Source organism: Ornithodoros turicata, chromosome 1 (genome assembly GCF_037126465.1).
Source record: "Ornithodoros turicata isolate Travis chromosome 1, ASM3712646v1, whole genome shotgun sequence".
Classification (NCBI taxonomy): domain Eukaryota; kingdom Metazoa; phylum Arthropoda; class Arachnida; order Ixodida; family Argasidae; genus Ornithodoros; species Ornithodoros turicata.
Genome location: NC_088201.1, coordinates 45,622,245 through 45,647,976, shown reverse-complemented (window position 1 = coordinate 45,647,976; position 25,732 = coordinate 45,622,245). Strand labels below are relative to the sequence as shown.

Genomic DNA, 25,732 nt, shown 5'->3' with positions numbered 1-25,732 from the left:
CTCCATGTACGTACAGCTTGGGACAAAAGTTTACGGATCACGGCACTGGCGTATTTCTTCATCAGAGTGGCCCCCTGGTAGCTATCAGGAAGAGCCCGCATAAGAAACGGGTGGCCAGCTATTCTATCCATCTCTCAGTATGTGTGTACGCTCCTGTTTGCGAGTTCTAGAGCAGGCGTTGCAGAATGAAATTTTCCGTCAAACTAAGCACCAGCGCAGCAAACTTCCACAGAAAATTACCACTGAATTGTTGAGGTCATGATCTACCAGGGCACGTGTTTTTATTTATTTATTTACAATACTGTTGATCCACATCGCGGATCATTACAGGAGATGGCTTCATAACAGGTATTCCATTTTTTGCAAAAATCTACGCATATGCTCTACAGTGACAGCATCCTCCCGAAGGCTGTTTCAGTCATGCACGGTTCTTGGATAAAACGAAAATTTTAGAATGTCGGTGCGACAATCATATTGCTTCAATGCGACACCATGCTCATGTCTTGATAATCTTCTATCTTTTAGTAGATAGGGGGAAAGAGGGTCATTGTGAAACAACTGGTACAAGTACTGTTTTGAGGCAGTATATGACAGTTTTGGATGGCCGTGAGAGTATCAGAGGACACTCTCACGTCAAATCCGAAGGAGTGCAATCTCCAAGGTAAAAAAGCACATTTGGAGTTCCATACAAGCAACCCACTGGCCCAAAAGCAAGAATGGACACAAAAAAATTCAATTGGTGCACTTTTGTGCCCGACAGTCAACGTATTTGTGAAATTTGTGTGGCAGTTACTCAAGGTGCTATCATGAAGTGTTCGAAAGACTCAGAATAAGAGTTATAACCACGTCCAGCTGGAGGAATCATTGCCTATCCCTATCGTTCCCTACAACGTTCCCTATCACACTGCCATCACCGTGAGACAATTTTCAACCTAAATACTACTGTAGTAATTTTGTTACGTGCACACTCCCCTGACTCTGTGTGATATCTTCCTTTTCCCGACACTCAAAGTCAACAACAAAGACCACCGCACTAAAAGTGCACCAAAGGTCTGTCAGTTCTAGTGACAGGCGTTCGACGGTGTAATCCACTTTGCAATCATGGAAGATCTTGCTGATCCCGTAGTGAGCGCAGCCATGTTTTCTTGGATCCAAGATTATCAACGGGACCGCACAGTCTTCGTGAAGACGTCCACTAGCGGCTCAAGCAACCGCTTCATGGCGAGTCGTGGGGTACCCAAGATGGTGCTTTGAGCCCCTTGCTCTTCGACGTCATCATGGCTGGTATTCAGGAAGTTCTTCCTACCACCGTCATGGTAACTCTGTATACTGACGACATCTGCGTCTGGACATCTACGCTGTACCAACGGACCATACAGATTCGTCTTCAATGCGCTATACGTATCACAGAATACATAATGCGCTGCAGCTTAGAGCCTTCGCCAACAAAGTCAGTCACACTCCCGTTTACGCCGCGCAGTTTCCGCACCTACCCGGTATATGTAGATGGTACTCCTGTCAAGTATGTCAGTCAGCATCGATATCTCGGTGTCTGCATATACTCGTATAGCGGTCTTATTTGGTGTGCAGAAATACGGTATCTCTGAGGAACAAGATGCAACGGTACTTAATTGAACGTGATGCGGTGCTTAGCGCTAGCGGCATGGGGTCCGATACAACGTGAGTGTACATAGCTCTCCAAAACAATGATCACTAAGATACAGCTTTCCTGTGCTCCATGCAATCAGCCAGACAAGTGAAAAAGAGCTGACGAACATCGTAGCGCGCAGTTTCAGGATCTGTTGAGGCGTACCGTGGACGACAGAGACTAATGCGGTTATTGCTGAAACTCATGAGCTAGCAGCGCCTCTCCTTCGTACCGTCGCAACCTTTCGTGTCCATCTTCGTCATGTGTGTCGCAATAATGAGCACTACTGCAGCATCACTGTGGTCTGACGTCGTGAGCGCTTGCCCTACCGTCTTCGAGTTGGCTTTCCTCGAGCGGTATGATTGAACAGCTTTGAAAAAAAAAAAAACCTGCCCATTTCGGTATGCCTCCATATCTCTGGCCTCAGGAAAAAATCATCCGAAAGTACTGAGTGGTACGACAGTTAACTCTGGAGCACCTTGATGCTGTCTGTACTTCGCGGAAGATGTTATTCACAGACGGGTCTCTCACTGCTGTCAGTCTATCGTCAGCTTTCATTACGTCCCATAGGATAAAACCGTCAATGCGTTTAAGCTCTCTCACGGTACATCGTTCACGGCAGCGGAGATACACGGCATCGTCAAGGCACTAGAACAGATGAAGTCGTGCCCTCCGCAGAGGTGGATTGTTTTATATCTGACTCGAAGGCTGCACTCGAAAACGTTTCTGTGCTTGGACTGCGGTCTCCAAACTATGTGCTTCTTCAAACTGCTGGAACCATTGATGATCGTGTAGTGTTGGTTGGACATGATATCATGGTTCAGTGGGTTCCTGGACGTTGTGGCGTCGCAGGCAACGAGGCAGCAGATTCTACTGTTGTTGCTGCCCATAAGAACGACATATCTCACGCCATACCGTTTACGAGCACAGATGCCAGCCCTCTCATGCGACAGTTTGCTGTAGATGGGTCGTTGAGATACCGCCAGTCGGTGGCAGCGCTACGTGACTACTTTAAACAACAACAACAACAACAGCTACATGAATGACGATGGGATGAGGTGATTCACCGCAAGAATTGCGGTACCATACCCTACAGCAATTGACCCTAATATGGATTTCTCTATCCATGGTGGCGTAAGTAGACTGCATGCGTCCTTAATGCATCGACTGCGTCTGAATGTTGCCCACACGCCTCACAGGATGTACAGTATGATAAATGTTGCTTCCCGAATTGTTCCACCTGTGACACACTAGCGGACACTGAGCACATCCTCCTACGCTGTGTTGCATATGAACGGCCGAGACGGTTAGCTTTGAGCAAGACCATCACTGACCCATTACATTTGAAAGTTATTCTATCGGGCCCTGCAACAATCCAGTATCCCAACGTTTTCCCACAGACGCCTTAATACGATTCATGACGCACACTGGCTGAGTTATCTTGTTTTTGACTACAACTCCTTGACTGTGACATCACCAGTGTCCAATTAGCCCATGTGTTTCAAATCCATGCGGATCAATGCGCAAATCAATGCGAAGTAGCAAGTCCCCATAACTGTGACCAACCTCTCGGCGTATTTTAACTTTACATATCTCCCACTCCGTGCAGTAAAAACCCCGACCATCTAACCTCTTTCAAATAAGCATATCCCCCCTCCCGACTATATGCACTCTTTTCGATTGTTTGTGGTATGAAAGCAATGTATCGAATCCATATTTGACATAGTTTTAGCATTATTTTATTAAGGATCACGGCGTAAAATAAGGCTGCCTTCATTCAGAAGCACACAACATAGAAGTTTTGCGCCACAGATATAAGTCATGCAGGTGAAGGCTTTGCTTTCTGCACTCGGCACCACTGTGCATTCGGCATTGGGTATGCTAGTGGCGCTGGTCTACGTAACGCTATGGCAACGGTATAGAAAGTGGGGTAGGCGAAGGGCGGCCAATCGGCCACTGCGGCACGCACAGCAAACGCACTCCGACGCAAGGCGAAGGCGCGAGCCTTGAGCGCCGCTGTACGAAAAGATGTCGAATATTTGTGGGTAGTATTTCGCGCAGGGTAGCCACTAGTGTGGTTACTGAACACCGCGTACCACTGAAACATCGATAATATTCAAATTCCGATCGGAATTTTCGTGAAAGAGGACCCAAAGCTTTCCCGAAACCAGCAAAACGTTCCAAGAAGAACAAGAAAGCTCTCCCACCTTGCCGAAAATATGGCAAAATATGCATTATGTATGCGTTACTCTCATGCGGAAAATTCAATAACGTGCAAAACATGCATTTATATCAGGGGTCTGAATACGAGGCAGCGATCAGCTATTCTATGGTCCACAGACTATTGATCGAACAGAAGGAAGCTGCTTTCTAAAAGGAAAACTAAGAAAGAATTTCGGATGAAACCATATTTTCAGGCATTGTTTTTACCCTTGCCCGGCGTAGTGCAATCCCCGTTCATGTTTGACAGCACACATACATATGTGAGCACCGCAACAAGGTCACTCTCACAGTAACCTGGCATTCGCGTGCACGTCGGTAAACTAACACTGTTACCAAAGGGAGGATTATTTTTTTTGGGGGGGGGGAAATATATTTATTAGACGAAAGGAAAGAAGAACGGGGGAGAGGTCAGCGAAACGTGACGTCGGCTTGCTATTCCGCAACAAAAAGAAAATTAGTGAAGATGAAGAAAGAAGATTGAAATAAATAAAAAAGAAAAGAAGAAGAATGAAGCTGAAGAAAGAAGAATAAAATAAATAAAAGAAAGGAAAAAGAAGGCAAAAAAGAAAATAATGAAGATGGGTTATCTTAATTCTCCCACTAAATTTACAAGCTTATGAAGCAGCAGCCTCTCAGGATGTCATCTGCAGGTAATCAGAAAGGAACAGAGAGCCGATAATAAAATAAATGGAGACTGAACAGTGATGTACAAGGGCTGTTATGGAAGTACGGGGAAAAAGTGACTTCGGTAGGAATGAAGAAGGTCTGTTACCCACGTCTTACGACGAAAGCTATGTCACGTCAACTGTGGAACAGTGACCACACAGGAAGAAGAAAAGACAGGAGCGTTGGCGCCAGGGGCTGCGTGGTAGGAAGAAGGAAAGAAGAACACCTTGTTCACATCCCCAATTTCTTACACTCCCCGCGCGGACGTGGGGAAAGGTGATGCGTCTGGCAGCGGTGACATAGTCAGATCTCCAGCTTGTCCAGAATGCTGGACAGTCCGATAGTCGAACTAGTCTGACTATCGGACTAGTTCGTCCGATAGTCAGACGAACGATCAAGTCGTTGGGCGGAGCAAGCTTGCATGATCGGATGACGTCGTCGCGTCCTGGCTGCACCTCGGCGATCCGCGAGCGGAAGGCCAGGTGACCCCAGAGATGCATGAAAACCGGGCGAGGATAGCAGCACCACGTGACCGACTGCAAGAACGTTGCGCCAGGCTGTGTGCTGCAACGGCGAAATGAAGGGAGCATCACAGCGTCGTCACGCTGCCACTTTCTTCCTGGGCTCCTCGGCAACCTTTCGCGTCCTTTCTTGCATACAGTATATTAGCCTCGACACTGCGTTCTCTCGATGGCTCGTCATTACTGAGACCACAGTCATCCCGGGGGACACCGGCGCCGCCACTTCCCTTCTGCCTCGGTGTGAAGGAATACCTGTTTTGTTTTTTTTTCGTTTTCTTTAAATATTTTCAGTACTGGATTTGGAAAGGGTGTCTATATATTTCACTTGGCGTGTCAAGGGGAGTTTTTCAGTAACTAATTTTACACCCACCGTCCGGCCCCATAATAACTACACCGCTCCTAGAATAGAATAGAAATAGAAAAGAAAACAAATGGAAACGTAGGTCTCACTGATGCGAATCTCTTGACTCGTCTGAGGGTTCGCCAGGCTTGGATCTTTTGACCCCTTTGTGTTACGTCGTTAACTCTAACATCGCTAAGCAGAAATTACTCGTATCGAAATATGAGGGACTCGGTTTACGTGCGGTATAAATAGAATACAAATGCAGGTGGCAAATCAACATCTCATTTTTATTGACTTAGTTACTTACTTTGTAACATATAGCGCAGTCAAAGAAAAGCCGACAGTTCTCTTATGTCATTTGTGTTACAAACAGGTGGTTGCATTGTAGGATCAACCTGTTTGTAACACAGGATTTATAGGAGTGCTGTCTTTCTTTCTTTCTTTTCTTTTTTTTTTACATCGCTTCGTGTTAGAGATTATTTCTACAGTTAGCGTGGGCTACATACACTCACGTTGGGTGGGCTGGCTGCTGTTTCAAACACGTTGATTATTCAAACACTTCTCGTATCACAGCAGGCTTTTAGTCGAAGAGCCAAGTCGCTGCTGTGGACACACGTTCTACATGGCGGAACCGTCTGATCATGGACTCTCTCAGGGTACGAAAGATAGCTTCATATGCCCGAACATCTGTTTTTTATTTATTCTTATTTTTGTGTTTTTTTATCAAGTTTTCCTTGAATTTTTCTCGCCGTCCACAAAAGGACAAAGACAAAGCACATTGCGGCTGGACCCATTATAATTGGTAACAAATTTCAGTTCTGGGATAACATGGGGACGGCTGCGCGAATGGACACAAAAGTACAAAGACAACTCTGAGTTCAGCAGTATACCCTGCATTTTGAGGTTGAGGTCAATGAACGTGACAGGTCAAGGTTGATTGAAAAGCACAGTCAGACAGTATTTTCCCGCACCGTCAGTAAAAGAATAGAATAACGTGATCAGGGTGGGGGGCCAATGAAAAGAACGCGACAAGGATGTGGCCTACGATTCTTTGTAAGTTGAGCTCAATATTCTTGGTAACGAGCATCCGTTCTGGCATAGCGTAGTACGGCGCTAGGGGCAATGGACATAAAAGTGCAAAGGCAAAAGGGGGACTTGCCGCCGTAACCTACATCATAACCTCAGGATTTTCTTGCTTACCTTTTTTTTTTGTGCGTGTGCATGTGTGGTAAGAAGAGAGAAAACACCGAAAAGTCTTCACTGTTACAGGGCATATTACTTCCTAACTTAATACTACGTACAGCGCAATCGTTCTGCAATGAACATGGTAAGGGATAGACTTTCCTTTCTGTCGGGAATCCTGACCAGTATGACGCTTTGACTGGTTGGATCTCTTGATTCGCCGGTCACGTGACCGGTTGGATCTCCTGACTCGATGGATCTCTTGACCGGAAGCGGTTTGATTCCCCCTCTCGCACGAGGGAGACTTTTTCGGCTGTAGTTCGAGTCACACAGACTCCGCCTCATGGCGTGCGTCATATGTCACGTGAGGACGGAAAGAGAGAGCAAGGGATGAGGCGGGAAGACCAAAGAGGGGGAGGTCAGATTGGTATGTGCCTGGCGGCAGAACTGTTTGCAAGTAAGGCAAATTATGCGATTTTTTTTTTTAGTTCTAACTTAAAAAAGAAGTTATTAAGAGCGGTGTACGCAGCCCGTCAGACTGAGAACAGGATACAAATTTCGCTAAATGTTCCGTTGAAACAGTCAGCATTTCCAACACGTCATAAAATATTATTTATGCCGTTGCCTCTGTACTGCTGTCCGAGGCGTGTTACCCATTACGGCTTCTCGAATTCAGGATTATGTATTCGATAGACGTCGATTTTCACATTTACTTTACTTCATAAAATAGTATAGATTATCATAGTTATGTGTAACTTTTGTACGCTGTACACTGTAGCCTGTGGCTACCAGGGGTAAACACTCCGTGTCATCATAATTTCTCTATCATTTATTGTTGTTGTACGTGCTTCCGAATTTCGAGATATAGATATTAACAAGAACAGATACAGATAAACTCTTTCATTAAATGGAATACATTAATCATATGTACATCGCTGTTAGTCTATTCTTTTGCCATTTTCTTTTATTCTATGTTTCCAGTGATTTGAGCACACATTTGAATCACACATCGATTTGAGTCCCACATCACAGGCACAACTGTTCGCACTTAGACTAAATTGTATTATGCTGCAGTTGTCCAGGTGTTAAGGAAACGTGACAGAAGACAAAAGTTCAGGGGGTTCAGAACAGTCCTCTTGCGATTTGTAGTTGTTGATCGGAAATTTTTCCGAAGTTTAGCAGCAGGCACTTGTGTTGCCGTTCGGCAAACACTAATCCCTAATCCCCATCTTGCATTTCCTCCCTCTTCTTTTTTCTTTGGTCTCATAGATATACCCCCCCCCCCTCAATATTGCCTGCGACGAAAGGACTAGTGAGCGAGTTACTCTTCTCCTTGCAACCTGGAATATGTTTGGTTTAACAAACGAACAAAAGCTTTCCTTGCCGTATGAATTATTTTGAGTACCAGATACCCAGCGCTGTCGCCGATCGGCTTCCCTATTTTGGCCGGGGCAGTGCCAGTGCCGTGTATTACGGCTCTTGGGCCTGGGCCGGCTCTGGCCGGCCTGGGGAAGCGGTGAAACTTCAGACTCTTCGCAGTTTCGCTCTGGAGGAAGAACGAGCTAGATGCACCCAGTGTAGCGAACCTGTGTCGGTTTTACACAAACTCATCTCATGTCCATGCAACAAGGCTATGCAGTACTACGCGTAAAACACATTTACCTTATAAAACTACTAGCAAATGCCCACATTCCACATCTCTCCGCAGCGAAAAGAATCCCCAGCGGTCAGCGTGGGGCTGAGCGCGCGGGCAGAAGCGACCTTCTCACGTGACATATGACGTTCGCCGAGAGGCGGAGCCCGTGTGACTTGAACTACAGCCGACAAGAGTCTCCACTCGAGGGAAACTCTACGCTTTTCTGCGGAGGCCATGTGACAAGCCAAGAGAACGTGCGTCACGATGTGACGAAGCACCTGCATCCATTCAGAGGAGGAATCGCGGTGTGACGTCAGCCGGGACTGCTCATCGACACGGTAGATGTTGGAGTGTCGTCTGCTGCGTAGTTTCTCACGGGTGGACCTTGATATTCCCCGTTGCGAAATCCCTGATCTGGAATTCTCGAAACAAGGAAAATCAAGGAGAATGCTCGATTGCTTCGTAAGGTGGTATATGCCGTGCTTAAAAATACGATATCACTATTTAACCATCTGAATTCAAGGCTTTCGATGTCTGTCCAAGTCGTGTTAGCGAACGAAAGCCAAATTTTAGCGGCCGTTAGGCTTAGCGGGACAGACACCACGGAGCACCACGTTGGTTAGTTTATTATTAGGTTAGTCCAAGTTTGGTGTTTGCATTCTTCTGTCTTGGTTTGTCTAAGTTCGCTTATGGCAGTCTCCCGCGCGCGACTGTGGATTTTATAGTCAAATAACGTTTATTTCCAGTAGTTTATTTTGCGGCGGGGATTTCGATCACTTTATTTCGAGGTACAACCGTTTCTTAGTGTCTCCTGGCAGACGCTTCTCCGACAAGATCAAACGAAGTCCGAACCGGTCGATCGATCCTGTGCAGCAGCTCGGGTTATAGTGGAGGTGCTCCTCCTTTGCCGTTTGCATTGCTTGCTCGCGTCAGGCAAATTTGGCGACGGAGCAACACATCGCTTCAGACAGGTACGGAGTCGGCGCCGACGGATTTGACGATTCTCGGTAGTGACTCATAATCACTCTCAGTGAAGTGTAGCCTGCATATTCGGAGTTCAGTGCCAGGTTGAACATCCTCACGTTGAATCAAGGCAAGCCACCTACATCTTGCTCGCTCATTTGCCGGAACCTGATGACTCCGAAAACCGCGCGTCCTTTTGTTTCTCTTTCGCTTGCGCAACCTCGAGCTCCATACGACATCACTGGGAGCCTCCTCAATGAAGTACACACTAGAGTCACTAAATAAGGTACGCTTCAGAGCATCGACACTGAGTTCCAAGAGCGAGCATGCGCCATCTTGTTTCCGCGCCACGCTATCTACACGCACGCGCACTGCGCAGTTCAGAGCCATTTGTAAGGAGAGTTTGGCCATTCTTTGATCTTTTGCGGCCTCATGGGTGGTGCCTATTTTGACGTCAGAGTTGCTGTTGCGACTCCCAAAAAGCCTGAATCCAAGAAGAATCCGCTGATCAGCCATCTGGTGCGCGCCATTTTGATGCTGTCCGCAAGCTGGTCGACAGCTTTGTTGTTGCATTGAATGCAATCTACAGGAATAACCGGCTTATGACCCACAGCCGCCTGTGATAAGGGGGGAAGGGGGGGGGCTTTGTTGCCAAACTGAATGAGTTCAAGGACAAAGGGGTTTCGAGGGACGATGCACGCACGTGTCTTCCCTCCTTGTATCGTAAACAACGATCAACATCAATATGGCGTCGGCGACCGGCTAATGACGGGGCAATAGAGCACGGCGAGTGAGCTCGCTTAGGCGTGACGTCGCATGACGCGCTTCAAGTTAGGCTCCTCCTAATGGCCAAACTCTCCCTACAAACTGCTCTGGCGACGTTTAGCGCACGATACCATCTATCGTGCGCAGGTGAAATGTTCCCTTCGTTTACAAGCAGCAGTTGACGGCATTGAGCTCACCTTGACATCTTCGGGACGCTCTGGTGAACAATACATGGATTATCGCACAACAATTATACACGCTTCTCTATGACACAGCGAGCATTATGTTAGTCGTCTTTGATTCTCAACTGGGGATCGTACTGGTGTGGTGCGAAAACAAGATGGCGCTCCTGCTCTCACTTGGACCTCAGTGTCGATACTCTGAAGCGAAGCTTATTTAGTGACCCTAGTATACAGTTGTGCAACACACGTGTACGAGCAATTATACAAGCTCTGTCTCGATTACATGAAACGGAAACAGGAGACGCGTCAAACCGCGAAGAGCCACATTGAACACCGCCACATATAAGACGCCGATGGCGACGTACGTACGGCGTACGGTACGCACTGCCTACTCGTGGACTCACGCAATGATGACTAAAAAAAAGAAAAAAACATGAAAGAACCACCGTAGCGTGCCATTGGTAAACAGATGCAATTTTCAAAAGGTTTATTTTCCTGTTTGATGTCCTAGAAGCGAACTAGGATAACAGCTCTCTCTCTCGAGGGCAGACGAACTTTTCGCACCGAATGAGGCGCATTGCCGGTGCGACGTCACAGGACTGGAGGAGTGGCTTGGAGGTGGAGTCCGGAAACCTGCTTTTCATGGGCCATTTCACGAAATACGAGCGGGTTTTAGACAGCTTGAATACCCTTTCCATGCATCCATCCTTTAACCGCAACCCTCAAAATGGAACTCGTCTATGCCCTTTAGCTGTAAATATTTCATTCAAATTGGCAATGGAGGTTTTGTCGGTCTTGTTAAACGTCAGCGCGTCATCATCATAGTGCGTTTGACAGCCATCTGTGTCGAATGCCATACCGAATGCTGTTTCCTCCTCATTTGTCTCAATCATGCAGTTCCCGGTTTCTCTGCAATCGGGCAGCTCGTTACGCGACACGTCGTGCTGTGCTGAGGCGAACGTGCACACGCAAGAAAATAACGGTAGTCTTTAAACCCAACAAACAAATAAACACCTTGTAGCCCGATCAACACGATAACCACAACGTCCGTGACTGATGATTGCACAAAGACTGACACAAAACCAAGAACCCACGTTGCCCCCATAATGAACGCCAGCTTCACGTACAATGACATGTGTGAACGTTCACCACCTGAGCGGAACTCAAACCCTGATGCCTTCTTGACAGTGTGGCGCACGTGAACTACAATGTGTAAGTACAAGCAAATGCCGATGATAAGGAGTATTGCCATGGGTGTTAGGAAGAAGACAGCCTGAGATTCGTAAGTAGACATCCAACAAGATCCTTGTCCGTAATGAGGTGCCAATGACGACGACGGAACGGTTACTTCAACTGCTATTGCTATTGCTACAACACAAAACGGAGGAAGCCAGGACATTGCACAGTACCTCAATAATGATCTATCGCGTCGAGCATGACTCAAATAAACCGTGTTTTTCCAGATGTCGTATGATAGCACGGATGTCCAGCAGAAGGTTGCTAAGAAACCGTAGTGTAGAAGTGCAGCTGACGTCGCGCAAACGTAATACGACAAGTGCAAAGAGTTAGCCATTAAGAACAGAAACTGACTGACCATCAAAGTACAGGTAAGGCATAAGGTAGACTTGGACGAGAATCCGCGTGCATTCTTAAAGCTAATGTACACAACAACCTTTAGCGTTAGACATGCCAGTGAGATACTGATACAGACAATGGTTAGGACGCTCTGTGCCGTGTAGGGCACAGAAACGAGTTCTATTCTATTTGACGCGTTGAAAACGAAGCTGTCACCTCGGGCTGAAGCGTAGTCTCTGAAGCGGTGTTCTGCCGATTGAATATAACACTTGTTTCCTTGCCAGAAGGCACAACTGTCACGACTGGTAATGGGACGCAACAATTCAAGGATGTTAGGGCCTCCAGTACCCGGACCGAATTGTACGGGGAACCAGGATGACAATGGAGTACATGTTAAATTGGAGGCTTCTTCACCGTTACATAAGGCGCAGAACACATTTTTGTATGGCACAACGGAGGTACCTACAACGCCTTGGACGGGTGCATAATGTATTTCGCACAATCTAACCCAGTCTTCATTCGAGAAATCTTTGCATGTGTCGATGTAAGTAACTCCATCGTCACAGATTCTATGTGGATTCATGTCACCATCACTGAAATGGGTGTCTGGCACATAAAACACTGTATCATTTGTTCCGCTACTTTTCGAAGCATTCCAGAAGACAAGGTCATTCGTGTCGTAATTGCAAAGGGCACAGAAACCGTTGAAGTAGACGACACCTTGCGCACTCGTTGCAGGAACTGAGTAGAAGACGTCGCTGTAGTTCCTCGCGCTTTCGCAGGATTCACGCACGTCATCGTCTGGCCATGAAGTTGCACAGCCAGTTATCATGTGGTACGTGTGAGGCCCCCACGCAAGTGTGACAGGTATACATCCTGATCGGGACATTGGGTGTTTGTAGTTTCGGTACGGTAATACAGCATCCCAGCAACAGTCACCATAAGCGGCACAGTTTCTGGCACAGGAGCAGGTAAACGAGTCGAACATAGCTGAAACTATCACGGAAGCGTTGCAGCAGTAGTTGTCCTCTGGACACCGTAATAGATCGACAACCTGGACGTTGGTGGGAGGCATTGTGCTATCTGTCATGATTAACTTGCAAGACTTTTCAACGGCGGCAACAAAGACGGGTACAATCAGAAGAAGCTGAAAAGCCATTGTCGTCTGTAGTGGCGTCTTCCAGAGAAATGTGCTACTCAACACCTGCAATTATCTTCGAATGATCACTGAAACGATGACGGTAAGAACATTAGCGGAGCTCACGATATTGCTCAACTTTTCGCAGGGCAAACACTTTCCAACCGGCGTAAACCATGGCAGCACGTTCTATACACTCACTCCTAGGAACAACTGACGGCAGTGGCACCTTGAACGTTGCACCTGAACTGTGCCTGTGTGTGAAGTGCAGTTCGGTTTCGGTTCGACTTGCCCAGGTCTCCTATATACGTAAACATGAAGCCGTGCCCTCCTTCTTGAAATAACTGCTCGAGCTAGGTGTGCCGTCAAGGGAACTAAATATACTACACGAAAAAGCCCGCAAGTTGTGGCATCGGAATACTTCAACGAAAGAAAAAAGAAGAGCGCAAAACTAAAAGCGGAAAGCAGTGGGGTGGCGGCTTCTTCGCGAGAGTACAAACGAAGAATGTGTCCCTGTCGAAAATGACAATGTTCATAGTGTTGTTCTTGCCACATTTCAGGGATGTGGACATTTCCTTGCTTAACTTCATATTTTCATTCTTTCTATTTGCTATCTAGTTCAACGTAAGCTTGTCTACGCCTCACAACTGGGAACCTTGATAATCAGCAGAGATGCATCATGCAGCCTTCGAACGGATGCACCATCTCTCTTTATTCGTTCTCTCGCAATTCATTTAGGCTTGGTAAGGCCGGGTCCATGCTCAAGTTCGGGTTCAGGCGGTTCTGCACAGTAAAGGTCGGGTCTGTCTACGAGTCCACTGAAGCCAGGGTAAGCTTGAGAGACGCATGACCCTCGTCAATTTCTTTCCCACTCTCTTCTTTTTCCTTGTTTCTGGCCGTCTATGCACATCAGCCACCAGCACAGCACACCAGCTATGCACATCAGCCACCAACTCGCATCACTGCATGTGCTTCTCTCGCAGCCTCGACTTGGAGAGTATTGACTCGGTTGCTACAAGCCCACATGCGCAATCAAGTTGTCCTGTAGTCAGCATAGTAACGCGATGACTTGCAGTCTATGGAGCGCATTGCACTATTTCTTACGATTAAATTGCAAGAGTTTACAATAGCTCCAACAAGGACGGCTAGAAGCAGGTGTCCTTAAGAAGTCATTCCCGTTTGTGGCGGTGTCTCGATGAGAAAGAGCCTGTTTCAGACTTCCAATCGCTACCGGACTAAACCAGAAGTCACCAAAGAAATTGGCCTACTCCCAAAATACATTTCTCTTGACGAACTTCAACAGGAGAAATTTTTGCGTAGGAGGGGCTTCCTAACAAGCATGAACCACTGTATAGCCTACTTATTTGCGTATTGAAAAATAACTGCTCGAGATAGGTGCAAGTTGGCAAACAAATACTTCATAAGAGCAGACCACTAGCTATGGCATTGAGCTGCTCATGAAAAATAAAAAATAAACATAAATGAATAAGCTAAACGCGAAAAAACTGGCTGTCGTGTTGGCGTCTCATTCCCTATGCCCAAAAGATCAAGAGAAGAACAGACGGTGCAAAAAAAGAGTGTTGTGAGTCTGTGTTCCAATCTGACGTGAGACGGCGTAGGCTGTATAGCAGGGAACTCTGACACTGGGAAGGCCCAAATAATGGCTCCGTTATAAATCCCGGCCCATACATTGAATCCCCACTCGTACTGATGCTTGCAGTCTCGTAGCCACTGTGGGTTTATTTGGCTCCAATAATGCGCATTGTGGAGATTCACTTGAGCGCTATGGCAGAAGTGGGCCTCATCAGTCCAAATGACCCTGTTCACAAAGTTTCTGCTTTCCTCGGTCTGACATAGGATCCAGTTACAGAAATCCAGCCGTTTCTCGTTGTCGCCCTGCTGGAAATGTCCCTTTCAGGGACCTTCGTAATCCCCTAAAGACCGCGGTTTCCGGGCTCGACATTGTTCGCCCCATTGCTTGGAGAATAGTTCAACTCTACCAACCGGTGGCGCTGTCGAACATTATGACGTCACTTATTTACAAACAGGGAGAGGTCTATTGCCATTGCATTACGAGTGGGATTATGCACTATACTGAGTAAAATGACCACGGGGAACCCATTTCCGCAAAGAATACGTTTGGTTGCCTTGGGGAAATTTCGGAGTTCAATTCAAGAAATTAACTTTCTGTCAACTGAAATGAAATAAAAATGTTACCAATATGTGGCAAAAGTTATTGGCAGAAAAAAAAATCCCTTGACCGCATGTCTCTCCGGGGCCCACGTTTTTTACTATGAATTTCTATCATGGTTGGTAGACCACCCTGTATAGACAAGTAGCCAAACTCCCATAGGGCCCTGCGTCTTCAGAATGACGCCATGAGAGACCGTCAGCGCCATCTATCCGTTGCGCGGACTACGACGATTGTAAATAAATGACGTCAGAGATGACGTCAGCACTATGAATATTAAGCAGTGCATAATTAGCAATGGCGTGCTTCGTGCACTTTGTATTCCCTTTCCCTGACCGAACCATACTAGTCATCCAGGGCAACACTACCAGACGAGCTATTCCGCAGCTATAGACACTGCTTGCCACGATGATAGCTGCCGCTGCTGCACGTGCCGCTGACCCGAGTAGGATTGCGCTTCGTCCTCCGAAAGTTTTATTCAGTTACATTTATTCACAGACTTTCCTCGAGCAGAGGTCTCGGTCAACCTCGAATGGCCATTGCACACCTCCCCCCCCCCCCTCCACCAACGTTTCTTAAAACTACCATGAAGTAGTTAACGGGCAATCGCAGAGAATGTATCTGTGCGATAGGCCTGAGCTCTCGGTAGCCGTACGTCACAATTGCACTCAGTTTTGTAGGACACTACGAGCAACACAGAGTCGAAGTTGCAAACTTCGCAGTGCTCGTCAAATGCGGCGGCAAAACTACATTGCACGTGCATAACACTGGATCTAAAACGGAAACTGTCGGCTGCGTGCAGACTACGTAGCCTCAAGGAGCAGCAAATCATTCCCGGGGAGATAGATCACTGTTGCTTGACAAATTGGGATTATTTCCCACCAGACGTCGGCCCGAGCCCTTTCACCGCAATTTTGCTCGCAAATTAAAATCATCAAGAGTGCTCTGACACATGTATAACTTGTGCTGGGTTTACAAGCAACAAGCAACTACCCCGCCAAAATAATGTACTGTCGAATGCCTGCGTAACTAATAGCGAATTCTGGTGGTCATTTCATGGCAACACGGCCTAGCGCTCGGAAATTTCTAGGTCGGCGCCCGAGCTGGATCACGTGGCCATTGCCACCCGGGAGACTCTTTTCGGCTGTAGTTCGAGTCACACAGGCTCCGCCTCATGGCGCGCGTCATATGTCACGTGAGGAGGGAAAAAGAGAGCAAGGGATGGGGCGGGAAGACCAAAGACGGGGAGGTCAGATTGGTATGTGCCCGGCGGCAGAACTGTTTGCAGGTAGGGCAAATTATGCGATTTTTTTGGGAGTTCTAACTTAAAAAAAGGTATTAAGAGCGGTTATATGTACGCAGCCCGTCAGACTGAGAACAAGATAAACATTCCGTTAAATGTTCCGTTGAAACAGTCAGCACTTCCAAGACGTCATGAAATATTATTTACGCCGTTGCCTGTGTACCGCTGTCCGACGCGTGTTACCCATTACGGCTTCTCAAATTCAGCATTATGTATTCGATGCACGACGATTTTCACATTTATTTTACTTCACAAAATAGTATAGATTATCATAGCTATGTGGAACTTTTGTACGTGTTTCCTCTCATATCAAGCTCTGTGAAATAGGGGAGGGTCCTTTGGCTAAGAGGGTTAAACATCCCATGTCATAATAACTTCTCTATCATTTATTGTTGTTGTTGTACCTGCTTCCGAATTTCGAGATATAGATATTAATAGATATTATATTTCATTACATGGAATACATTAATCATATATATGTTTTAAAATGGATAAAATACCCCAGTGCGAAGGTAAAACAATGGGACAAACACAGACAAAGGGACGACGCACAGCACTGGTGCACTCAGTGCTGTGCGTCGTCCCTTTGTCTGTGTTTGTCCCATTGTTTTACCTTCGCACTGGGGTATTTTATCCATTTTAAAAGATGTCATACCAACCCGCCCAAATTTTAACCTTATTTCATATATATGTTCCTCTCAGTCTATTCTTTTGCTATTTTATTTTATTTTATGTTTCCAGCGATTTGAGCACACATTTGAATCACACATCACAGGAACAACTGCTTGCTCACACCTATCGCACTTAGTCTAAATTGTATTATGCTGCAGTTGCCCGGGGTAAGGTGACGTGACAGAAGGCGAAAGTTCAGGGAGGCCAGAACAGTCCTCTTGTGATTTGTAGCTTTTTGTAACGATTTGTAGCAAAATTTTCCGAAGTTCAGCGCAGCAGGCACTTGTGTTGCCGTTCGGCAAACACTAATCTTGCGCTTCCTCCCCCTTTTTTTCTGTGGTCTAATAAATATATCTCCCCCCTCCCATCTTGCCTGCGAAGAAAGGACTAGAGAACGAGTTACTCTTTTACTTGCAACCTGGAATGATCTGCTTGGTTTAACAAACGAACAGAAGTTTTCCTTGCCGTATCAATTATTTTGAGTGCTAGAACCCAGCGCTGTCGCCGATCGGCTTCCCTATTTTGGCCGGGGCAATGCCAGTGCAGTATATTACGGCTCTGACCCGGGCGAAGCGGTGGAACTTCAGACACTTCCCAGTTTCGTTCGAGAGGAAGAACACACCTGAATGCACTCAGTGTAGCGAACCTCTATCGGTTTTACACAAACTCATCTCGTGTCCATCCAGCAAGGCTATACAGTACTACGCGTAAAACACATTTACCTTATAAAACTACGAGCACATGTCCACATTCCCCATCTCTCCGCAGCTAGAACCACCCCCCAGCGACCAGCGCGCGGCCAGAAGCGACCTTCTCACGTGACATATGACGTTCGCCGAGAGGCGGAGCCCGTGTGACTCGAACTACAGCCGAAGAGAGTCTCCCTTGCCACCCGAACATGTTCCAGGAATCTAGCGGTTTTGGGCGCTTGGATCACGCTAGGGACATCGCGGTCGCTCGTCTTCGGGTTCTGGCGTCTGCTAAACCACGTAAACTTCGACGTGGGGGGCCAATGAGGGCACTCGCCACCGTTGCAGTGCGGATGTGACGATACCGGATGTAGTTGCGCAACCCACTGCTCGGTCGTTTCGTGACCAGGCGAAAAAAGTCCTAGCTGGCAAATGTCGGGCGCTCGGAAAGCGCCACGCAAACATGCGAGATTGCTTCGCTTTGACAAAGCGAACATGACTGCTCAGGATCTGGCAAAAAAAGTTGCCACGAAATGACCATCCGAATTCCCCATAAGACATCGATGACTTACGGAGGCATTCGACAACTGTTTGAATTATTTGTTGTTGATATCGATCGAACTGGATGCGATCGAAGTTTGCGCGTATTGAGGTAGAAGAGAGAGACACATACAGGAACAAACAATAACATAGAACTAAGAAAAGAGCACTGGACCCAAACACTGTAATGGGAGTTGTTAGAAGATAGTCACAGTGGACAGGAAGTATGGCAACATAACTAAAATAGCACGAAATAGTGTACTCTTCTACGCGAGAATGAACAATCACGTAGAAGAGATTCATCAGTCATCACATTAGTACTATTATAGTTATCTGCGATTAATTTAAGTTTTTCAAGGTTCATCCGAGATTTTCATGCGATCTTCTTGATGGTTCCCAAATATAGAATAAGTTGCAGTTCACGGTGAAGGACAAAAAAGATAAAGGGCCTGTTCACAATAAAAGGCATCGTGGTGCGCACTACGCTCGCTCTTCTTTTCTTGGAACCTTTCTTCTTCATGATGCTTCCTCTTGGCGACGGCACACCGCCTGCAGGAGAATGCAACGCAGAGCTGGAATCAGATGAGGAATCGTTTGCCATTTCCGCCACTGCATGATGCATGAATTCCGTAAGGTACGCACGTCCTGGGTTCATGTCGAACATACCGTGCAAATTGGCGTACTGCAAGAAGACAAACACGGTGTTTTACTTTTCACGATATTTCATTTGGACAGATACGCCGCGCAATGCAAAATTTGGCTTATGTTCTGTAGGCGATTAAAGAGGCACTAAAACGGACAAAAAATGGTCTCAGATGAAAGTTCAAGTTTCAACAATCACTATGCAACCAAAATCATTTTACTTGGCGCTACCGTTTGTCACGAAAACGCTATCAAAATATCCACGAAAAACGCCATCGTGGGCGGCGGTCAATTGGATCCTCAACAAGGAGAAACGGCGGCAGCCAATCGGGCAAGAGAGCATGCACCCACGATTGTGCCCTGTATCGGTGCGTTTCGAACATAGTCCGTGCCTGGTCTTGTACATGCACGCCGCATCATACTCATTGCTGCGTTTTAAAAATGACTTGCTCTTAATCGCTATTGGTCGCATTAATGAGGAACGTTCTGTTGCAGCGAATTATCCGTAAATCTCTCTAACAGGTGTCAGCGACCGACACTATTTTGTTTTACCGGCCGCACTATTTCTTTAAGGCGAGACCACCCACTGCTGTGGGGCACGCATGTCCGGCAGTGCAACGTCCTGATGCGCGAAGTGGAGCGACGGTCGCGGTATGGTGCCGAGAGAAGAAACAGCTCGGCATGATTTTGATTGTAACTTTGTAACTGAATGGACATTTTGGGTAACAACCCCCACAACGGAATGAACACAGCCTCTAAAGTAACTTGAAATGAACTTGTGTTGGACATTTTAGTGCCCCTTTAAAGTGACTGTCGCATCCGTCCGGGTCAATTCCGGAATTATGTGCCGTTATACTCGTTCATCACCGACAACGCCGAAAATTTGGCGCGAAAGAGTGCAGTAGGGTCTGTGCAATTTCATGTAATGCATGGCAAGAGCAGAAGACGGATGTTGAGAGTATGCCGGAGTTCCCCTCTTTGGAAATCGCAGAAAACATCACTGGAACCAGACCAGTCAGGGAGCGCCCTTTGGCGCGGACAAGTCCAGTCAGGGAGGGCCCTGGGCATCCGGCGGGCGGATGGGACGGCGTCTGCAGGTTGCGGAGGGTCTGTGACCGGCTTGTGGAGTGTCCCTTCTGAGTTGGCGTCAGACGTGTTCGCAAAGCCAGGAGCGCTAACACCGTGTTCCACGCGACGTGGTCGGGTAAGAACTCACACTGGTAAACGAAAGTCGGCGTACTTACCGACGAGTTTCTACTTAGTATGTTATGGTGCGAACGCGAAGCAGACAAGCTCGGAGACAATCACCTGCGCTGCGCTCCCATTCGTGTGCCTGGCTTACATCACCATGATGTTACTATAGCTGGGGAATTCCTTAGTTGCAGAGGGAGTGCGAATCTTTAAAACTTATTTATTATGTATGGTGTTTTCGGAAGAGAAACTTGCCCAAGTAGAAGATGAAGCGGTGTCGAGCATTACCGTATCGGTCCTATACACACGTTTCCGGGTGCGACAGTCATTTTAAGAGTCCAGTTAGTTTTTCGTTGCTCTTTTTTTTTTTTTTTTACTTTATCAAGAATAATTTTCGAACGACATACATAGAAACTTAATGAATTTTCAGAAGACAACGTGCCTAAGTAACTTGTACCATGCTACCACGTTACAGCTGGCCCAAAAAGCTGGCTGGCGTCCCTCTCGGGGTGGTCGAGAATACGCATGAGCCTGTCGTCGGCACACGGCCGAAAACATGGCAACAACAAGAAACAGGTTTTGTTTTACGATACGAACTATTTTACTACCAGCGACGCAATATAGTTAGAATACTAGTCGATTCTTTTACTTCCTGATTTCTTTTTCTTGCGTAAGTCCCGGCTGTCAGCACACCGCTCTCCATTATGAAGACCGCTGCTTGCAGTATAGTGTTTACGTTTTGAGTGCCCCCTCCCACCTGCCATTCCATATTCTCCATTACCTATTTCATGTCTTCTATATCATGCGAACGACGAGTGCATACGCAGAGTAAAGACCCAAGGACGTGTCACGTACGTACATCCGTAAAAAGGTCAAGAAGTCCCATGTAATAAAGTGTGTCCGTCAGGTCCATTCCGAAGTCGAGCTTGAGTCTGGGAAGGCACAACTCGACGTCCGGAGTCATTACCATTCCCTTGGTGACATCTAGGAGCGATTCCAAATTAACTCGTTCTTCGAGGACACAAAAATCGTGCACCTGGTTGGGCAGAACTATAACCAGTGACGTCTTCTCGCCCTGTGCGCATTACCGGAAAGGGAAAAAGAACAAAGATTTAATGTGACGATGTCTGCAAAACAAATGTTGTTGCACATTTAAGACTACACAATAATAATAATAATAATAATTGGATGTTTACGTCGCGAGACAACTGAGATCATGAACGACGCCACAGCGGTCGGTCTGTGGATTGCTTTTGCCCACCTGAGGGTTCTTTAACGTGCGATGAAAGCTCATCACACGGCGCCCCGTATTTAACGTCCCTCGCGGAAGACGGCGTGTCTAAGCAACTTGTACCCTGCCACCAAGTTGCTGGCGTCCTCGGCCGGGTTCGAACCCGCGATCTCGGGATCAGAAGGCGAACACGCTACCGACTGAGCCACCGAGGCCGGTAAGACTACACAATAGTGTCGTCGCAATTACCAAGTACGATGGTAGGACGACTACTTTGACAGCGCTCAATTACTTTGCGACTTCGTGGTAGCTGTAAAGTGAGAGAGAGTTCTGTGTAGAAATTCCTAGGGACAAATACCTGCTGGGCATAACGAAAAATACATTGCCAGCCTCTTTCATCTCTGCTAGAGTCACTAAATGACTTCCTTCCTGCGAGCTTCCTTCAAACTCGATTAACAGATCTGGCTGCAAACGCAGTGTTCTACGTAAAGCTCTTTTTTTGGCAGTAACTTTGGCAGTTTGGGTGAAATTTTCAGTCTCTTCTTAACTGCTGCTAAGGGCTTTTGAAAAAGGAACATTGATGCGCTTTGCTGGCCTCAGAGCAAACAGTGTTCTGAGTGGCTTTCAGGTTTGTCAGGTTAGTCTTGTGGACATTTGGTCGTCCGTGGGCACTTGTCCTCGGTCGACATTTGTCCAATGCCTTATGTGGAAAACCCGAACAAAAAAGGAAGCGTCGGACGTCTTAACGCAGACGCTGAGCTACTGCGCAGCAAATCCCGCCGCAAAGTCCAAGAGAAGCGAGAAACAGGAAGCCTGGGAAGAATGGGGGTCCTTGCTGTTTCTTGTGCGATCACTTCCGCCCGGATGGGCACGTGCTGTACCGCCTCTAGCAGCTGAACTTCAAGAGGATTTTGGTCAACGTTGTCATCTGATCCTGCCTCGAGGGGCAGTCTGCTAATGACATCAGCGTTCCCCATTTGTGCTCCGTTTCGGTATCGCAACACATAATCATAGGATCGCAATATCAGAGTCCAGCGTAGCATTGTGTGAGAGAGGAGTACTGGAGTGAAAATCCGAGATAACATCCATTGTTACAGGGTTGCTGTCGCTTTTAACTTCGACTCGAAAAGGTTCAGTTCGTGAGAAGTGAACAGACGTTTCCAAGTGACACATCTCGTAAACATTTTCGGCTTTCGATGCATCAGTGTCCAAGACGTTGTGGAGCTTCGCAGTTGCCTTCTGGGCTTGCTTCCTAAGTGAGTGCTGCCTCTTGAAACATGCTTTCCCCATGTGGTCTTTTTTTTTCTGACAGAAGCTGCATTTAGCATTGCGAAACTTGCAAGTCTCCCGGCGATGGTTATACCCACAGCTGATGCAAGTTTTTGGAGTCATTCCACTTTGAACGGAATTGCACTTTGTGTCTTGGCGGGTGTTCTTACCGCCATCATAATGAACGTGTTCTTCATATTCCTGGAGCTCCGAAACGTTACGTGACGCAGCTTGTGCTGCTAGTGCAAGGTCCATCGCCGACTTGAGGCTATGCAAAAATAGTCATTTCTGGACGATTTGGTCATTGGCTCCACAAACCAGTCGTTCTCTGAGCATATTATCCCTGGAAGTTGCAGAACTCGCGAGAACGTGAAAGAGTTGCAGGACGCCGAATTTCAGAGATGTATTCCACGATACCTTCTCCAGCTCTTTGATCCCGTTCGTGATAGTTGTATCTGCGAAGGATCTCGGATGGCTTGGGTGCGAAGTGGTCTGTCAAAAGCTGTGCAATATCTTTGTAGCTACACAGAGACGGCTATTTTGGTAGCATCAGTTCACGCTCTAGCGAGGAAGTCGATGCGCCGCACTCGCTAAGACACACTGACCTCTGTTTTGCATCCTCGGTGATGCCGTTCGCTTCCAGAAATTGCTCGAACCGTTCGATGTAGCATGAGTTCTGTTCGCTGATGTCGAACGGCGAAATCTGTCGAATTAGTGTCGCCACTGCGGTGCTCTTCTCATCTAAGCACGAAAGCACCTCGTCGCCAATCCAGATGGGCCCGTTTTGGACAAATCACAGCCTCCGTGGAAACATCGGACGTCTTAAAGGAGCAGTCTAGAGGCACACAACTTTGTTTCTGTATTTGGTCGGTATGAAATGTTAGGCGGCCGAAAACAGTTTTCCCACAGTTAGTTCATCCGTAGCGAAATTGGGACGCCTGCAATAGACCCCCGAATCTCCCATGCGCGAAACACCCTCCTTCGCCTTCAGGATAGCCACGTGATGAGCGCCGCCACGCGCGTCACTATGTGACGCGCGTGGTAGGGACGCTCCTCATTGGATCTGGGATCACATGATCGAGGTGAGCAACACCGCGCAGGCCGGAGCGTCTGCTACCGCTTCGGAGACGCCGGACGTTCTCCGGCTGCATGGTGTCCGAAACGGAGGATTTGTTGAAGGCTGTCAACGACACGACCTCGATTTTTTTGGGACCGCTGACACCACGGGAAGAACGAGTGGTGTAGGCCGAAATTAACTGTGTGTTGTACAGTGATACCCCAGTGCTTCAGACAGTGTGCAGCCTCTCTGACAGTTTTCACCGTACAGTTGGTTCAGTGGCTAACAGGTGGCGCCACAATACCGACGTCATCGCTTGCTTTCTGCTACTGTGAGTTCTGAGATGCACAGAAGCCACGGGCATATTACACTTGTGATTGCAACCTTATTTTGTCAGGGTGCATATATGCTTTGTTTTTTTAGAAAACGTGATATAAATCATATAGAGAATAGAAGTCAACAAGAACCAGCTCGCAATGTTCATATAGCAGATGGTTTTTCCTACCAACGAATGCGGGGGCTCTCTACCACAAACGTCACACTAGAGTGGGTGATTTCAGAGAGTGGGTAGGCGATTTTGCAAATTAATTGCGCCGCGGTGAAACAACTTTGGACAAAAATATTTTGTGGGAATGCTTTTCACATAGTGCTTTACAAGATGACAGCAGTTTTTGGCCATGTTAGATACCACTTTAATGCTCCTTTAAGACGGGATGCTCAACTACTGCGCAGCAAGTCCCGGCGCAAAGGCCAAATGAGAGACAGATTGTGCAACAAAGCGAATATCAGATTGAAAGCAGATGACCACTGCGGGGGAATGAGTGTTCACCTGGCTCATTCACCGCACGGACGCAGTTGCACGGGTACAGAGTGATGCGGATTGCTGTCCTGGCTCATGTAATTGGGAGTTGATGTGCACGAAAGGTTAGTCTTGCCTGCACTTGTGTGGCTACATGCTGCACGTGCCACAGGACGGGACTGCGATCAGACTGGGCTGCAAGTAGGACCGGATATTTCATCCATCTGGGGTTCTTCAATGTGCTTCTTCAACATTGCTACCGTCCTCGGCCGGTATCGAACCCGCCGCGATCTCGAGCTGAGAAAGCCAGCACGCTACAGACTGAGCTACCGAGGCCGATAGTGCATGGATTATTTGTCTTTTTAATGCCATTGTCAGTTTCTTGAAGAACAGTCCTTGCGCTCTGAGGTTGCTCTAATGGGCCGGTCAAAAGTGCGCGTTAATTTTATAGCTAAACAACAACCGAATTCACTACCAACCATCGAAACCGCACTACACAAACTTGAACATCATCGTCCCGCGTTGAAATGGTTACACGATAGAATGGGTAAACATATCGTCACCTTATGTGCAACTTCGACGGCTGAGAAGGAGAGATCTTTGTTGACGACATAGCCAAAGGTGTCAATACGTGACACCATCTCCACGGCTACGTCATCTTCGTCAGGAGTCTCAAATCCCGGAGTGGCGTCGTACGATGAATGAAACATGTGCTGCCGAATGTCAGACGGGAAGAAAGGTTTGGGCCACTGGCTCTGGAAGTGAACACCGTTGACGAGACATATACGACTCGCGGACGTCACTGCACCAGGACCAAGAATCTGCAGAACGTAGAAGCCATGAATATGTCTAAGGCTCTATCGCGCACAAAGGCTATTAATTGTAAGATATGTCATGTTATTTTGCGACAGATGAAAAAGGTTATTTAGGCAATCAACTGCAAATTTTGGCGAACTTTAGTGTGCACACAAAAATATTCGTTCGTATTCGCATGCCAGGAGGTCCATTATGACTTCATACGATATATGCCAATGAAAAGAGCATACACATCGCTGTCTTCCGATGAAAGCCTACAGTATCCTATGACGTAACATATGTCTTTGGCCAGAGCTAGTATGGTGGACGTCCCGTATGGGGGAAATCGACCGTAACGAAAGTAGGGCAGATTCCAAACGTTTACTGCTACTGGTGTAACAATCGAAGGCACATGTCTACAGTGTCACGTGGTTGTATAGATGTATGCGTGATATTCACTGCGACTTATCGCGACTTTACCAATGAGACTGTGGCGGCACGTGTGAGCGCG

General features: G+C 47.2%; 2 protein-coding genes across 3 annotated transcripts in view; both read right to left on the bottom strand.

Annotated features, from left to right (window-relative positions):
* Positions 1-10,628: 10,628 nt before the first annotated feature.
* Positions 10,629-13,124, bottom strand: LOC135398622 (uncharacterized). The gene has a single exon (XM_064630009.1). It carries the CDS (start codon positions 12,861-12,863, stop codon positions 11,019-11,021), a length of 1,845 nt encoding a protein of 614 aa, XP_064486079.1. The 5' UTR covers positions 12,864-13,124; the 3' UTR covers positions 10,629-11,018.
* A 5,278-nt stretch (positions 13,125-18,402) lies between these two features.
* LOC135398612 (leukocyte elastase inhibitor-like) overlaps positions 18,403-25,732 on the bottom strand; it is a 208,054-nt gene continuing 200,724 nt past the window's right edge. For both annotated transcript variants that reach the window (XM_064630003.1, XM_064629999.1), the window contains exons 4-6: positions 24,990-25,247; positions 20,930-21,145; positions 18,403-18,919 (exon numbers count right to left, since the gene is read on the bottom strand). In XM_064630003.1, coding sequence (XP_064486073.1) covers positions 18,611-18,919; positions 20,930-21,145; positions 24,990-25,247 — 783 coding nt within the window. In that variant the 3' untranslated portion in view covers positions 18,403-18,610. The remainder of the gene's footprint in view (positions 18,920-20,929; positions 21,146-24,989; positions 25,248-25,732) is intronic.

Excerpts from the sequence above, each read along its gene's own strand:
- LOC135398622 (XM_064630009.1), bottom strand. The coding sequence starts at position 12,863 with ATGGCTTTTCAGCTTCTTCTGATTGTACCCGTCTTTGTTGCCGCCGTT.